The 17,967-nt window shown below is 42.3% G+C and overlaps 1 protein-coding gene across 1 annotated transcript in view; it reads right to left on the bottom strand.

The window, feature by feature from the left end:
• The window catches only part of LOC311057148 (low-density lipoprotein receptor-related protein 6-like), a gene marked incomplete at its 3' end in the record, with an annotated part of 41,216 nt that overhangs the window by 19,639 nt on the left and 3,610 nt on the right, over positions 1–17,967 (bottom strand). The window contains exons 2-10 of the mRNA XM_084074099.1: positions 14,754–14,786; positions 14,164–14,249; positions 13,909–14,040; positions 10,673–10,860; positions 9,948–10,153; positions 8,598–8,780; positions 6,952–7,100; positions 3,616–3,699; positions 3,361–3,492 (exon numbers count right to left, since the gene is read on the bottom strand). Of these exons, the coding sequence (XP_083930225.1) occupies positions 3,361–3,492; positions 3,616–3,699; positions 6,952–7,100; positions 8,598–8,780; positions 9,948–10,153; positions 10,673–10,860; positions 13,909–14,040; positions 14,164–14,249; positions 14,754–14,786 (1,193 nt within the window). The remainder of the gene's footprint in view (positions 1–3,360; positions 3,493–3,615; positions 3,700–6,951; positions 7,101–8,597; positions 8,781–9,947; positions 10,154–10,672; positions 10,861–13,908; positions 14,041–14,163; positions 14,250–14,753; positions 14,787–17,967) is intronic.

Genomic DNA, 17,967 nt, shown 5'->3' with positions numbered 1-17,967 from the left:
CCCCGCCCCCTCTGTCTTCCCATTGGCTGGCCTTTAAACAGCGATAACTCAAGTTTGCAGCATGCTACCAAGTACAAATTTGGGAAGTGGACTCAGACCACCAATAGGGACGAACTGAAATTAGTTAAGCCCCGCCCCAAAGGCACCGCTTCCTTCACACAGGGTGTGATTTTATTTATATTAAAAAGGTCTTAAAGTCCTTAACCCTATGTCACCAAACGTATCATATATGATACACACATTACACTGATTTTTAGCGGTGCCAACCGCTCTATACATGGCTTTGACTCGGTGTCTGTGTGTCTGTGTGTCCGTCCGTCTGTGTGTCTGTGTGTCCGTATGAGCCCGGGATGAGCACGGCAAAGAAGCAACACATACAAACACACGCACACACACACACACACACACACACACACACACACACACACACACACACACACACACACACACACACAGACTTGGAGATTGCCTATGCCATCTCTCCTCTCATTTGCCACACGTGCCACCGGTTATCAAAGAGGGGTCCAGGGACCCCCAGGGACGTCCGCCCGTATGAGCACGGGATGAGCACGGGATTTTAAACAGCTATAACTCCAGTTTGCAGCATGCCACCAAGTCCAAATTTGGTATGTGGACTTAGACCACCAATACGGGCCGAGCATGAATTGCTCAAGCCCCGCCCCCTCTGTCTTCCCATTGGCTGGCCTTTAAACAGCCATAACTCAAGTTCGCAGCATGCTACGGAGTACAAATTTTGGACATGGACTAAAACCACCAATAGGGACAAACTGTAATTACTTAAGCCCCGCCCCCTCTGTCTGCCCATTGGCTGGGCTTTAAACAGCCATTATGCCAGTTTGCAGCATGCTACCAAGTACAAATTTGGTAAGTGGACTCAGGCCACCAATAGGGATGAACTGAAATGAGTTAAGCCCCGCCCCAAAGGCACCGCTTCCTTCACACAGGGTGTGATTTTTTAATAAATCAGTGTAATCAATACTTGGACCAAGAACCTGTTGTATCATATCTGACACATCCCCACTTCCCCCTGGACCATACCATTTGCACTGCAGGTAGTTACAGAGCCTCAGGTGGTCTGACCCAAAATGGCTGCCATCAACTAAACAGGAGAGGTTGATGCACTACTAACAAACAATTATTTTTTAAGCATTTCGGGTAAGTTTTCCTAGTATATCTTTACTAATATTTTGAAATAAGTGTTGGATAACTTGAATGCACTTATGAGCTCTTTTTTATGATGTCAAAGGTGTTTGTATCATATTTGATACTACAGGTCTATTGTCCTTTACGATTTGTATCATATTTGATACTACAGGTCTAAAATAAATGTTTTTTTGTTTTTTTGTAACGTTAAAACCGACTTCATTTTTTTTTTTTTTTTATCCCACGATTTTGTAACCCTATTTTTTACACCCAGTGCCAATCTCTATGTAATCCTGGGCACTACACTCCCTCTGCCAACCAGGGAGGCCAGGACCGAGCTCATGCCTCCTTCAATGCATGAGAGCCAACTGACCTTCTTATCACCTGAGGGAGAGTTTCCCTGGTTGGACGTAGCGTGTGGAAGGAACACGTTATTCCAACCAGTTCCTTTCCCCTCCATCAGGCGCCCCGGCTGGCCAGGGGGAGGCAGTAAAACCGACTTGAAATACCCCTTGTAATACCCCTTGTATCAAATATGATACAACAAATAAATGATAAAAAGGAATGTTAAAAAAAATAAAACAAAATCAAAAATGTTTTAAGACCCAATAAAGTGTCCCTTTTCAAAAATTTGGAATTTTCTGACCTTTCCTTCATAGTTCAGGTTCTACAGGGTTAAATAGTTTGTAATTGATTGAATACTTTATTCAGAAATGTAAACAGCATGTGGTACAGTAAGACATGAAAGCTAAAAGGATAACACAACAAAGTCCTGGGGACTTGTTTCCATTGTGGTCCTATGTATTTAACTAGCAATTCGGGCATCTAGAGTTCGACACGTGCCACTGCCGATGTGACAGATATGGGCATAACTGTACAGTATGGAGATCTGTGTGTCTGTCAGTCCTTGTCTCTTGGGCTATTTACATTTATGCACATTAAGCTTCATTTAAAGAGTGTTGCTTGCCCCCCTGAAGCTTGTAGGTCTGTTCGTTTTGGCGAGCAACACGTCGTATGACGCAGTACAAAAGTACACCTCTCTCTCTCTCTCTCTCTCTCTCTCTCTCTCATATATATAGAGATAGAGAAAGGAAGAGAGAGTGTGCGTGTGTGTGTGCGTCTGTCCTGCGCGACGGGAGCCCATGATGGTCCGCTTTTTTTTTTTACGGATGTGGCAACACCAGTGCTTGTTTCTCTCACATGATTCGCAACACGGGAGACCCCTATGGGAGACCCGTACACTGTACACCACCGTACACCGTGGCACATACGTGCGGCTTCTCTATTGTATATATAGATTAGATTCATCAACATATAGTAGTGCAGTAGAATGAGAACTCTCCCATGTTTGGTGGCTCCTTCTAGTGGTGTGGCTGTGGGTGTCACTCACTTTGGAGAAGTAGTTTGACAGGTATGAGGGTATTGAGGGCACTGTGTCTTTGACTATCTTAAATACCAATCCCAGTGATATTTGCTTAAAGGGGAAACATGATGAGTCATCACAGTGTAATTTGCAATGTTAAACCCACAATCAATCCTCCAGTTCAAGGCAACACAGAAAGGGGGGAACTTTTTTCTTATTTCCACACAACTCCTTTATGCTATATTAATGACATAGTTAAATATTGAAAAGGGGTGGATTTCCCCTTTAACCCTGTCTTCTCCCCTGAGCCATCTCAGACTAGCAAAGTGTGTTGGAATTAGGTGGGTCATGGGCTTAAGGCCGAGAAGTAGTCGTATCAGTTTGTTTTGGGAGGTCTGAAGCTTAGTTTTTAGTGACATGGAGATGTTGGAGAACCAAGAGGTGCAAATGGCATTGAATGAGGGAGGGCTGCAGCTAGAGTGTTGAGAGCAGATTTGTTGAGGAAATCCTCACTTTAGAAATGTGCAGATACCCTGTATACGCTAATACTGTATGTTGGTTTGTTTACTGTTTAGTGAGAAAACAATGTTGCACATTACTAAGCTGACTAGCTTAACAGTTAGCCCCCCCCCCCCCCCCCCCGACACACACACACACACACACACACACACACACACACACACACACACACACACACACACACACACACACACACACACACACACACACACTAGTATTTTAAATACTAGTATAAGTACTCTGTATTACAATCATAAGCATTTTGAAAACAAGTATCCATCATTCATCCTCATAGTTGTCATTGTCACACTGACCTGGACGTCACTGCCGTTCATGTGCATACGACTGATCATGGTGTGGTAAGGGGGGTTCGGTTGTGTCATCTCTATCCAGTAGATCATCTGCTGCTGATAGTCAAAGTCCAGAGCCCCAACGTTCTTCAAGTCCTGTCACACCACAGCAGTTGTGTTAGTCTCAGACTGGAATACATTCCAGCATGTCAAAAGCAGTGTGTGTAGAATATTGTATAGGATTACATAGGATGTGTTGTTATGTCTAATGGTTTTCACCTGTTTGAGCTCTGTGGAGCTGGAGCCGTTCATGTTGATCTTCATCAGGTTGTTTCTGTTGGCTAAGATGAGGAAGGGCTCCACCTCTGGAGAAAGTGAGACATTACATTTGAGTGTGTTTACCTTTAAAAAAAACACAAATCTCAAGACTATCTCTTTTTTTTTGTGGGGCTGTTATTTAATGGTGTCATCCCACATTTTGAAAAAAAGCAATCAGTCAGTCAGACGGACGGACGGACGGACGGACGGACGGACGGACAGACAGACTTACCTGTTTTGTTGTGTGTTGGTTTTAGAACTGTGGAGAAACATAAATAACTAAATGAGCTTCAGTGTAACTAACAGCTGGCTGGATGTAGTTGTGGTTTATTGTTGAAATACAGGAAAAGATGTTCTTTGTTTCTCCTCTTTGCTGCTATTTATTTGACATTCACAGGGCGGGAATGAGGAACTGTGGTTTCTATCAGAGCTCACATGAAATAAAAATAGCTAACAAGCAATAGTTTGTTGTAAATGAACAGGTTGGTTGACATTTTGTGTTAGTCACACACCTTCACCACTAACAAACTAATATAATTATCCTTTAACCTCAATTGGCTGTAAAACACACATGATAAGTTGTCCAATAACATGAGAGGAGTTTTCAGGGGTCAAGTGGCCCTTAGAAAAGGACATTTGGGCTGCAGAGCTCCCTGTGAGAGCTAAGAGTGACTACAAAGTTAACATTTATTTGATGTCATCCTAGATGGAACAACACTCACTGATGAAGACAATGAGAAAGAGGAAGATTTCATCAAGAGGGAATCACTGGCAGACATTTCACCCTAATAGATGTATGACCTCTGACCCCAGGCCATAACAGACCCTCAGGCCATAACAGACCCACAGCCATGCACCCAAAACAACACTTACACCTTGTAATCATGCACTGTTTTATTACAAACATGATCCTCTCTAGTTGTGTATGTCATTCATTTAGTCACCTTCTGTTTAATCAAATCTATCAAATGACTTCATCATGGCAAATGACAACCCACTGAACTCAACTGAATTCAGTGATAAAGATATCTTCACTGTCTTCATGTTATAAACTAAATCAACTTCAACTGGTCCATATTTTTCATTAGAAATGTGTCGAATGTTAAAAAATGAATACGACCTCACGTTGTATCAATCATGGTTACACACTGCCTCCAAAATGTTCTTGTCTATATGTTGCATTTTTTGATGTTTTGATATGCTGAAGTTAAGTATGTGGATTCAGCCTCATGGCCTAGTGTAAATTGTTCCGATGGGATGATACAACTTGGAATGCCAGTTAAACTCTTCAAGTGTGTGTGGACACAGGTCATTTTTCAGTCTTTACTCACAGCAATCTGCAGGTTCGTCTGACCGGTCCCCACAGTCATCTACTGTGTCACATTTCCATGCGAATGGAATGCACTTGTAGTTCTTACAAACAAACTGATGAGGGAGACAGAGGATTCTGTTTAGACTCAGTTAACAGTTCAAATAATGTACAACGCAAAAAAAAACATATTATTAACAGACAATATCCAACGTTTTTCCAAATGAGAGAGAGTCAACAGCCAAACCTCACAAAACAAACTGATCCGACTACTTCTCGGCCTGGGGCCGATGACCCACCTTTTTCCCACACACTTCGCTAGTCTACGGTGGCTCAAGGTAGAAGACAGGGTTAAACTACTAAAAATGGGATTGACTTTTAAGATAGTCAATGCAACTCTGCCCTCAGTCCCTGCAGTACCCGCATACCTGTCTAATTACCTCCAAAAAATCACTCACAACCACAATACTAGAGGGAGGGCTAACAACGATCTGATACCACCCACCCACAATACAAACTTGGGTAAATTCTCCTTCTATAGCACTGCCACTGAAGTGTGGAACTCATTGCCCCCTTCCCTTAAGACTTGTAGCTCGCTGATATCCTTCAAGAATGCTCTGAAGGTTCACCTCTCAGGAGGCCAAAGGCGGAGGTAGTAGTTACCACTGCTACCTTAAACAGGCGAGAGGTGATCACCCCCCGGCCTTTAAGTTAACCCCCCCCCCCATTTTTTACATATAGTCTTTTCCATTTCCCAATTTCTTTCCCCCCCACTTGTTCTTAATAGTTTTGTTTTGTCTTTTAATTATTATTAACGTGATGATATTAAATGTTTTTAAAATTGTGATGATATTAAATGTTTTATATGTCTTTGAATTGAGCACCAAGGACCTTCAACGGAAACAAGGCCGCAAGGTCTTTTTTGGAGTGTTCCTTTTGGACAGTTTTGTTGTATGTACTTGTGCAGTACTGCTTGTTCTTTTTCTTATGTGACTGTACTTGTACCATCCTACAAATGCTTGTTCAATAAAATATTCAATCAATCAATCAAACACAATTTGAGAGGAATCTGTTTGTTCAAACAACAGTTAGTGAGGAGGACCAATGCAAAATATCATTGTATTTCTGTTAAAGGAGTTACTGTACACTGTGGAACAAATGTGAAGAGAAATTGAAACAACATACAACATGGAATGAGTTTAAACAAAATTAATGTTTAAAATGGACGTAATAACCCATTAAGACCTGGAACGCATCTTTGTTACTTTTCATTTGAACTAAAAAGCATTATTTTACACTTTGGCTATTCAAAAATATAGATCTGCTATTTTTTTAATCGTGAAAATGTGTGCAAATCTTTAAAGATATATCTTGAAACCAACATTTTTTACTTTATTATTTGCATCTGGGGGTCCCTGGAACAAAACATTTTGAGATGGGTGTTGGCGGCCAAATACATATAATTGTGGTGGTCCTTGACATGAAAAGGTTTGAGAACCACTGATATAGAAACATACATTTTTTCAGAATACTGTTGGGATTTAGAAGACTTTGTAGAATTGGCTTCAGGTCTTAATGGGTTAAATAGAATAGCTAGTCTAGCTAGGTACGGGAGGTGTTGGTTTTGTTGTGGTGCATCATTCTGACTGTATTGTCTTGTTTGTTTTGCTTTCAATGTGAGTGTGTAAACACTGGGGCAGAAAGCCTAAATATTTATTTATTATGGTATTTTGAGAAACACAAAGAAGGGGTAGGATGTTTTTATATCTTTGTCCTACTCTTTTATCCAACATAGAACATCCTTTACTGATGATGTTATAATAACTTAGACGCTGATCTTATTCATACTCATAATTCCTTTAGTTTTTTCTTGCTTATTGAAAACAAATAATAATAAATAAATGAAATGAAAATGAAGTAATGTATCAAGACCAGACATGAGACATAAAATCATACAGAGTAACACAAGTGAAGCTGAGGTGAATCACCTGGCTGGCAGTGCAGCTGGACATGCACTGCTTGTTGTCAGCTGTCAAGTAGGTGTAGGGGGGACAGAAACACTTGTAGCCCCCTCCAGGTGAGAGCAGACACAGGTTACTGCAGCCTCCATTGTTGGTCTGACATGGATGACCAGACACTGCAGGGTGGAGAAAACATGCACACATGTAATGACTATGAGAACACACACCTACAGTAGGTGGCCAGTGACTTTGAGCAGTTTCACTTTCAAAACCTTTGCATCATGCATGTCACACAAACAGAATGCGGCACACAACACAAATGGTTTTGATAAAGTGGATTGTGGATAGGACTCTATATGAAAAAAACTTGTTATATCAACAAAACACATCACATTCTGTTTGTGTGACATGCATGATGCAAAGGTTTTGACAGTGAAAGTGGTCAAAGTCACTGGCCACCTACTGTATATGTTACAACAGTGCTTTATAAACCTTTTGTACCCAAGACACACCAATTTGTCAGAATCAAAATCATAAGCCTTAGAGCGGTTTCACACTATGGTCCCGGGTGTGCACCCTGGACCACTTCGCTGATGTTGTTCCCCGTAACGCATCACCGTTCCGTACTCGAAACCACCTCGGGAGGTAGTCTCGGGTCCGATTGCTGCGGAGTCGGGAACGGAACGCGGCAGTGTGAATCCATCCGTACCAAGAGAAGGAAGTGGACTGCTAATCATATATCATTTATATATTTTTATAATGACACATTATTTTAGCTGGGTTATACCTTCTCATAGTTATACTTGAATGTTGACAAGAAATAATAATCCCGCTAGTGTTTGAGTAGCGCGAGCCGTGAAAAATAATAAACAAAAAACACATGTGTGGCGAACGTATTTGTAAGGATAAATACACCAAGGATTAGTCCGTGACCTGACGTCACTGCTACAAAGGATGCGTCCGTGACGCCAATATCATATTAACAGACGACAGTGCATTTCGAGGTTTCAAAGACCAGTGCACACACTGCTTTGGTTGTGTATTGTTGATCTGTTGTTATTATAACTCAAGACAACGTCAGGAACACAGTCAAACTTTATTATTCACTCTAGAATGACTTTTCTTCTGTGAATGACATTCGCTCTCCCAAAGCGTCATAGTCCACAGCGCCCCCATGAGGCACCTATTTACCATTACTGTTAAATTAAATGGTCTCGAGTCTTGGCCAGTGTGAATGCTGGCCAACCAAGCGCACTCGGGAACGGAGGAGGAACACTTCGCTTCAAACGCACCCAATGTGAAACCGCTCTTACCTGTCTTTCTTCCTTCCTTCATCCCTTTATATTTTGGTGTGGAGCGGGGGGATTAAAAACAACTAGCTGATATAGATGAAATAGCAAAAATAGACGATCTAAAAGTTCACAAAACATTACATTGTGACGTGCTGTGCACTTGTAGATCTGCTATTTTGTGGGGGGAAATAAAATAAATGCCGCCTAAAATGCAAGTAGATAATCTTGCCTATAATTACATGATCAGAATAGGGACACCAGGTTGTTTATACAACACTTTTCTAAACAGATCAAACAATACAATAATACACAATACATAAAAGTCATAAAACAGCATGAAGAGTAATAATGAGAGTGTTGTATACAGTAGGTGGTACAGACCCTCAGGTTGTCTATAGGGGTGGTAGATGTGGATGTCTGATGGATCGATCAGGTTGCTGATGAGACTGATCTTGTTGGTTCCCTGAGTCTTGTTGGCTCTGTAGATGGATCTGGTCTTCCAGTCTGTCCAGTAGATGTGATCCTCAAACATAGTAATAGCATGGATGTTGTCCTGACTCACAACTACAGACACACAAAACCCCAAATAACAAGTGTCAGACTATTACAAAATGCATGAATAAAGTATTAAAAGTGAAATTACAAAGAAAATGGTGCTTTAACATACACCAATAGAGTATAACAAAGTAAATAATGTTCTCACTGCTTTCCTTGCTTTTTCTTAACCCATTAAGACCGGGAACGCATCTGTATGACACATTTTTAGATTTATTTGGCTATTCAATAGCAGATCTACAAGCTCGTAGCGTGGCACCGAGTGCCGCGCTACGAGCTTGTAGATCTGCTATATTTCATTGAAAAAGCATGAAACATTTTGCAAATCTTTAAATATATATATTTATTTTTAAAGCTAACATTTTTAAGTCTGTTACAACTTCTGGGAGGGGGGTCCCTGGAACAAAATATTTTGAGATGGGGGGTCCACGGCCAAATACATTTAAAAATATGTTTTAGGATTTAGAAGACTTTTTTTGGAATCCCCCCAGAAGCAAAGATTTGAGTGACAAATGTTTGCTTTAAAAATATATATAATAATAGATTTGCACACATTTTCACGTTTTTTCTTCAAAAATAGCAGATATACAAGTTCGTCGTTTTTTTTGTTAGTTTTTGAATAGCCCAAATAAATCCCGGTCTTAATGGGTTAAACTAAACTATTTAAACCAGATGATCTCTACTAAAAACTAGAAGTGAAAAAAAGAAGGCTAAACTGTGTGTGTGTGTGTGTGTGTGTGTGTGTGTGTGTGTGTGTGTGTGTGTGTGTGTGTGTGTGTGTGTGTGTGTGTGAGAGTGTGTGTGTGTGTGTGTGTGTGTGTGTGTGTGTGTGTGTGTGTGTGTGTGTGTGTGTGTGTGTGTGTGTGTGTGTGTGTGTGTGTGTGTGTGTGTGACTGAGTGTGTGTGTGTGCGTGTGCGTGTGCGTGTGCGTGTGCGTGTGCGCGTGCGTGCGTGCGTGCGTGCGTGCGTGCGTGCGTGCGTGCGTGCGTGCGTGTGTGTGCGTGTGTGTCTGTGTGTGTGTGTGTGTGTATGAGTGTGAGTGTGACTGAGTGTGTGTGTGTGTGTGTGTGTGTGTGTGTGTGTGTGTGTGTGTGTGTGTGTGTGTGTGTGTGTGTGTGTGTGTGTGTGTGTGTGTGTGTGTGTGTGTGTGTGTGCGTGTGCGTGTGTGTGCGTTACCTGTGTGTCTGTTGGTTCCATCCAGGTTGGCAAACTCAATGTGTTTCTCCTCGTTGGTCCAGTAGATGTGATCATTGATGTAGTCTAACGTCAGGCTGTAGGGCTTGGAGATCTTATCCTTCACAATGACTGTCCTGTCGGTGCCGTCCATCCCCATCCTCCCTATGTGGGGGTTGTTGACACCATCGTCTGACCAGTACAAGTATCTGTCAGGGAGACACTGTGTCAGGGTCACTATTCACAACTAATCACACATAGTGGACATACAATATGAAAACTATCAAAATAACGAAAACCAGTTCACAAAAAAAATATATAATTGCAGATCTATAAGATAACGTGTCACATTGTGACGTGGTGTGAGCTTGCAGATTGGCTTTTTTCACTGTTTTCCTGCGCTTTTTTAATCTTGCCCCTGACCACCCCATTTTACAATAAAAAACTAAAACTAAAGGCAGGTTTTTAGTATTGTTTTAAAAGCATCAGTGGACTGTAGTGCTCTGCAGGTGATCTCAGGTGTTAAATTGTTCTTGAACTACAATGTTGTTCTTTTTTTGAATCTTTTTAGTGACCCTTCAAACTTAGATCTGCAAGAGGAACATAAAATGATGCAATGTCATCAGTTTTATGTTTAGATGTAATTCAGTCTTCTTGTATCCGTGGTGTTTCACAGGATGGTTGATAAATGTAATGTGAGGTTCATGATGTCACCACAGTGCTCTTACCCGTAGCGTACATCCACAGCTATGGCGTATGGCTGGTCCAGGTCAGTGTTGAGCAGGACTGTTGGGTACGACCCGTTTAGTTTGGACACCTCTATGGTGTGATGCAGAGGGTCACACCAGTAGAGGTTTCCTCCCACCCAATCAACAGCTAGATCCCATGGTGTGATGGTCGACTTGTTGTGAAGGATCTGTCAATGAACCATACATGCACTCTGAATATACTCACCATGCCTTCATTCTTAGATATGATAGTGTAGACAGTGGTGTAAAGTAACTAAGTACATTTACTCAAGTACTGTACTTAAGTACAATTTTGAGGCATTTTTTACTGGAGTATTTCCAATTTTCAGTACTTTTACTTCTATTCCACTACATCTCAGAGGAAAATATTGTACTTTAACTCTACTAGCCGCTAAGGGAGCCTGCAGTACCACCACGGGACAAGACACCATCACACCAGAATGAAATGTTTGGAGCGGGGGAGTCTGGTGCAACGCACAGGTCCTGGACCTGGTGAGACGGAGGAGGAGCCCGGCCAGGAGGCCATCCACAGAGCCTAGCCCCTCCACGTACCAGCAATTCCTCTCCCCCATTCCTGGCAGAGTAGTTTCGGACAAGCGTATTGAGTGGCCCTGTCTTTCCCTATTTAGGACTGACCGTGGGTAGCTACCTGGGACGTGAGTCGGGGCTTGATCAACCCTGGCTGGGTCACCTGGGCGAGGGTGTATGTTGCGAGACCCGAAACATCCTATGACTCCAGGCTACAACACTGATGATACGTCCCAGGTGCATCCATGTGATGTTTTTTGGTTATAGTTATTCTATTTATAGTGGCTCATAGGAATTTATAGACTACGTGACAACCAGGAATAGATTGGTGACCACCGGAGAGACGGGTGACAGCCGGAATGTAGACGGCATCCGGGAGCAGTTTGGGTTGGCGCCCCCAGTCTGTGTCTTCCGTGAGGAAGAAGCCCAACAAATCCACGGTGAGGCCTTTAGGAGGGCCATTCAAGCAAGCCGCTAAGGGAGCCTGCAGTACCACCACGGGACAAGACACCATCACACCAGAATGAAATGTTTGGAGCGGGGGAGTCTGGTGCAACGCACAGGTCCTGGACCTGGTGAGACGGAGGAGGAGCCCGGCCAGGAGGCCATCCACAGAGCCTAGCCCCTCCACGTACCAGCAATTCCTCTCCCCCATTCCTGGCAGAGTAGTTTCGGACAAGCGTATTGAGTGGCCCTGTCTTTCCCTATTTAGGACTGACCGTGGGTAGCTACCTGGGACGTGAGTCGGGGCTTGATCAACCCTGGCTGGGTCACCTGGGCGAGGGTGTATGTTGCGAGACCCGAAACATCCTATGACCCCAGGCTACAACACTGATGATACGTCCCAGGTGCATCCATGTGATGTTTTTTGGTTACTACAATTATTTGAAAACTTTAGTTACTAGTTACTTTGTAGATTTTGATTATTATTACAAAACATACATTAATCACTTCAGCCCTGTATACATTTGGAAATAGCCGATCTACAAGCTCGCAATGCGACACATTGTGAGCTTGTAGATCTGCTATTTTTAAATGCTTTTTATACATTTGAAAACTTGTGAAACAGGACATTCTGAACAAAGAGTACTTTATAATTTTGGTACTTTAAGTACATTTTGATACCAATACTTTTGTACTTTTACTCAAGTAAATTAAAAATGTTGGACTTTTACTTGTACCAGAGTATTTCTACATTGCAGTATCGATACTTTTACTTAAGTAAAACATTTGAGTACTTTTTCCACCGCTGAGTTTAGAGCAACTTGTTAAAGTGTGGGCTGACAAGGGGGTGGGGTTATTGGGGAGGGGAAATAAATACAGTGCGTGTGTGTGTGTGTGTGTGTGTGTGTGTGTGTGTGTGTGTGTGTATATATACGCACGCACGCACGCACGCATGCACACGCACACGCACTAACACACACACACACAGACACACACACACACACACACACACACACACACACACACACGCTTCAGAGCTAGGAGGCCACTTCCGATGACATGGGATTCAAATGGGAATAAAAAGGTTAACATTTTTACATTTGTCTTGTAATTTGTTTCTCTGTATTTATAGCCGATCTGCCACACGTGAAATCAATACGTTTTGAATGAAATTGTGAGACATGTACTGCTAAGCATATTAAGCACAATGATGTATGACAACATACGGTACCATACAACAATGAGAAATGCTGTGCATGTCAGTGAGTGTTTTTCCATACAGATACAGTATGTAAACAAACTGACTTATTAAGGAGAGCCGTCATCACAACATCTCATAAACAGCCATGGAGAAAACATAAATAACTAGAAAATGTGCTCCTCGGAGCACAAGTCTCCGCCAGCAAATATTGATTAATCCTGTCTAAGCTATTTATATTACGTATTGTGATGACAGCAGTGTGTCTACATAATGTATTGCTCCGCCATTTCTCAGCCATTTCGTGATTATTCCTGTCTTACCTCACTTTGAAAGAGACACAAGCTCTTTCAAAGTGACACATCTATTTATAGGCCACTATACGTCATGTGTCTCACTAGCCAATCAGAGCACACTCTTTCAACGTATTGTCATGTGTCATGTGAGGCTTGACCAATGTTAGCTTGGCCGAGGGGGGGGGGACGGAAAGTGAAAACATAGTCTCCTGGCGGAGACAATAAGTAGCCTATCCATGTGTTATGGATTGACTGACGTCAACATAACAAGATCATATAAAAGTTTGTGAAAACCTGGTGTAGAGAGACCGTAAACCAAGGACAGACGGAGGAGAAAGATGTGAGACAAGACCATGAGCCAGATTCAAACTCACATCCTCACGGATCATGGAGCACATGTACACTAATTCAGTGGTTCTAAAACCTTTCAGACCACGACCCCCCAAAATAATAATAATTGAACTGGGGACCCCCCAAAATAATAATTTTGTCTTCTTGCCTCTATAATAATGGTCGTATTTTTCTTGTTTTCCTTTTGTAAAGATAGATATTAGATATTAAAAAAGGTTTTAAAAGTCCTTAAATTGTCACTTTAGAAATGTGCATATATCCTGTATACACTTAGACCCCCCGACCCACCTGGGGACCCATAGTTTAAATACTAGTATAAGTACTCTGAATTACAATCATAAGCATTTTGTAAACAAGTATCCGTCATTCATCCTCATAGTTGTCATTGTCACACTGACCTGGACGTCACTGCTGTTGATGTGCATACGACTGATCATGGTGCGGTAAGGGAGGTCCTGTTGTGTATCCTCTACCCAGTAGATCATCTGCTGCTGATAGTCAAAGTCCAGAGCCATTGCTCTCTTCAAGTCCTGTCACACCACAGCAGTTGTGTTAGTCTCAGACTGGAATACATTCCAGCATGTCAAAAGCAGTGTATGTAGAATATTGTATAGGATTACATAGGATGTGTTGTTATGTCTAATGGTTTTCACCTGTTTGAGCTCTGTGGAGCTGGAGCCGTTCATGTTGATCTTCATCAGGTTGTTACTGTTGGCTAAGATGAGGAAGGGCTCCACCTCTGGAGAAAGTAAGACATTACATTTGAGTTGATTTACCTTTAAAAATACACAAACCCCAAAGCAAGACGATCCCATTCCGATTATCTCTCTCTCTCTCTCTCTCTCTCTCTCTCTCTCTCTCTCTCTCTCTCTCTCTCTCTCTCTCTCTCTCTCTCTCTCTCTCTCTCTCTCTCTCTCTCTCTCTCTCTCTCTGTGTGTGTGTGTGTGTGTGTGTGTGTGTGTGTGTGTGTGTGTGTGTGTGTGTGTGTGATATATATATATATATATATATATATATATATATATATATATATATATATATATATATATATATATATATATACATACATCTCACCATATTTTTAACATGTTGTGATGTGTTGCCTCCCTGTGTCATTGCACATTTTGAGTCAGTCAGTCAAACTGTCAAACTGTCAGACAGACAGACAGACAGACAAACAGACAGACAGACAGACAGACAGACAGGCAGACAGACAGACAGACAGACAGACAGACAGACTTACCTGTTGTGTTGTGTGTTGGTTTAGCTTGGAGAACTGAGGAAAAACATAAAAACAAAAAAATTGAGCTTCACTGTAACAACAACAGACTCCAACACAGATGGTTTGCGAGGGAACAGAAGAGCTTGTTTTCATTACAAGCCCCGCCCGAAGCCCCTCAGTCACAGTGTTTAGAAGCTCTGCGCGGCCGGAGCTTGTAAGAAAAACAAGCGCTCCCCTTACCTCGTTCTGCTACAGATACACTGGATCAGTGTAGAAACAAATAACACACCTGTGACTGATATAAACTGATCTGAGGAGTAGATTACAGTGTGAGCCAATCAGAACCAAGGATTGGGACTATCCGTTTTAGAATAAACATCACTCATTGATGAAGACGATGAGCAAGAGGAAGATTCCATCTAGAGGGAATAACACATACATTCACCCTAATAGATGTATGACCTCTGACCCCAGTCCATAGCAGAGTTAACCCTGTGTGTCCTGTTGACTGTCTCACCTACAGCCATGCACCCAAAACAACACTTACACTTTGTAATCACAACATGATCCTCTCTAGTTGTGATGTGATTCATTTAGCCACCTGTGTGTGTATAATAGTGTAAAATAATCCTTTTTGAACTGGGGACCCCCCAAAATAATCCTATTTGAACTGGGGACCCCCTCAAAATCATTTTGGGACCCACTGGGGGTACCGACCCACAGTTTGAGAACCACTGCATTAGAGTGACAACCAATCGGCTGTCGCTCTGTCTCGCGGCACTGACTATAGAATGTTTCTAAACTTTGCCGCACCTCTTTTTGCTGGCTCCGCCTCCTGCCATGGTGGTTGCTCCTTACCATAGACCAGTGGTTCTCAAAGTGAGGTCCGGGGGCATTTACCGCACCGTACCCAGCACTACACCAGCGAATGAAATAACGAGACTGGGTGAAACACCAAGGACAAACTCCAGGCCTCTGCACATACAAACATCTCATGAATTTAACATAACCCGCACACACACGCCTTCGCTTCCCTGCACCTGCTCCCTGGGAGGCAGGGCATGAGAGTAGTGCTTTTTTGCCCATCCCATCCCATCCTACCACCCCCCCCCCACCACCCCCAATTCTTGCAAGGAGGGAAACAGGGCGCACCGGTAGCGAGATATATGTTTAATGTATATAACATGTTTTACTAACTCTTGCTGTAAACCTATTTGCCCTTTTGGGACATTAATAAAGTTGAACCTTGAACCTTGAATCTCCATTGCCGCTTGCGAAAGAGCCCCCTGGGTCCTTGAGAGGGTTCCAGGTGGTGTCCAACTAAATGATTGATATAGTTAGGAACCAAATCGATCCTTACAAATGGCACCAAATGTGGGGCCATTTGTACACTTGTTTGCATGAATCGAGATCCGTGGCTGGCAAAAGCCAAACAAGTACTGTAGCTTATGTGGTACCGACACCTCAGGGGCCTTCAGATGGCACTATGCCCCATAACAGAGCAGGGCCCAGCTCTGCAGCTCAGGGGCCTTCAGAAACGACCCTAAGAGATAAGGAGATATTAGAAAATGTGTTGGCCACCATAAATGGTGGACTAGCAATCGCCTCTCTTAATGCGGAAAGAGCAAATGTAGAGAGAAATATCGAGGAACTAGGAGAAACAATTGCAAATCTTAATGCAGAAAGAGAAAATGTGGAGAGGAATATCGAGGAATTAGGAGAAATAATGAGAGAGAGAGAGCGTCAGAGGGTAGTGATAGAAATCAGCGATGATGAAGACAGGATGGAATCAGACGCTAGGAACAGAGATGCTGTGATAGTGTTAAGCAGTGATGAGGAGAGTGACATAGAGGAGTTGCAGCAGGGGAGTGAGGAGCACAGGGAGGTGGAGTTAGAACAGGGTCCAGAGGCGACAACCCAACAGCAGCAGCTGATAAGGTTGATGTTGCAACAACCACAATCACCAGGCCGCATCATCACCAGGTTGCATCATTCCCTGGTCTACGTGCCTTCCACTCCAGGAAGGGGGAATTCACCTACCCCTCCATCATCACCGGACAGTCCATAAGAGAATCAGTTGGCGATGAGGGAGATCAGAGCGATCCTCCACCATATTGTTTCACATATTCATTGTATGGATGCCTTATGCCTAAACTGTGTTCATTTGATGAACTGAGTACTGAGGAGGGTACTTAAAATCTTTTTCTGTTTCAAGCTTGAATGCAAGGGGTTAAAATTAAGATGTGAGAAAAGACAGGGCCACAGTGTGTGTGAGAATGACAAAATAGGTTAGCAGTAAAAGAAACAGCTAGAAAAGAGGAACTTCTAGTGGAGGACAGGAAACCATGAAAGCTGGGCGAGGAGCCAAAAAGCAGAGAGAGTGTGACTTTGAGAAGAAAGAGTAGAAATACTCTACTATTTTTACTCTACTCTCTATAAGAATAAAAATACTTAAAGACAGAAAAAGGTAAATGAAATAAGAAGAGATGGAGTAACAAAATAATGATAAAGTGTGGTAATGCTTACTATATTCTTAAAGATTGTGTTAATCACTATAAGAAGTGGTAAGGATGAAGTAATCACTGACAGGAGTGTTAGGGAGGAAAGTATAAAGATAGAAGGTAACGTAGTATTACAAGGGGGGAGAAAAGGCCTTACTAGACAGACTGGGTGTAGCACAGGAGTACGCTGACTAGTAATAATAATTAATAAAGGTAAACATCCAGGTTGAAGAGATGTAATAAGTTTAATACACTGATGACTAAATAGTATACAGTAGATATACCTGTAGATAGGAAAATAATGGTCACGACTAGTGTATAGGGTAATAGCTACTGAGACTATGGAAACATAATTTCCCTAAGGGTATTGCATATAGTGAAATAGTTTGTAAGAATAGGGAAGAGGTGATATGTCCCAGACATAGATTAAAAGGGTCATGACGCATCAAGCACAGTCACACTGACCATGGGGTAATAAACGGGATATGGTCAAGAGAACGTGGGTGGTAGGAAAAATAGGATGGGCCAAAATGCCCTTTATAAACAATGTTCAGAGAGCAAGTTGTTGAGAGACTTTGCATGCTGTCGTTAGAGACCTGCCTATGTTAGAGTAATCTCACCGGAGTTGGGGAATTAGCCTCTGACTTGTGCGAATATGGAATTTAGATGCTTAATAATAGATGGGGTAGAAAAATCTGCCAAAAACATAGTGCGTGTATTAGACTAAAAGATCT

Source organism: Gymnoscopelus microlampas, assembly GCF_963454915.1.
Source record: "Gymnoscopelus microlampas genome assembly, chromosome: 12".
In the NCBI taxonomy this organism is placed as follows: domain Eukaryota; kingdom Metazoa; phylum Chordata; class Actinopteri; order Myctophiformes; family Myctophidae; genus Gymnoscopelus; species Gymnoscopelus microlampas.
This window is presented reverse-complemented; position numbering and strand designations above follow the sequence as displayed.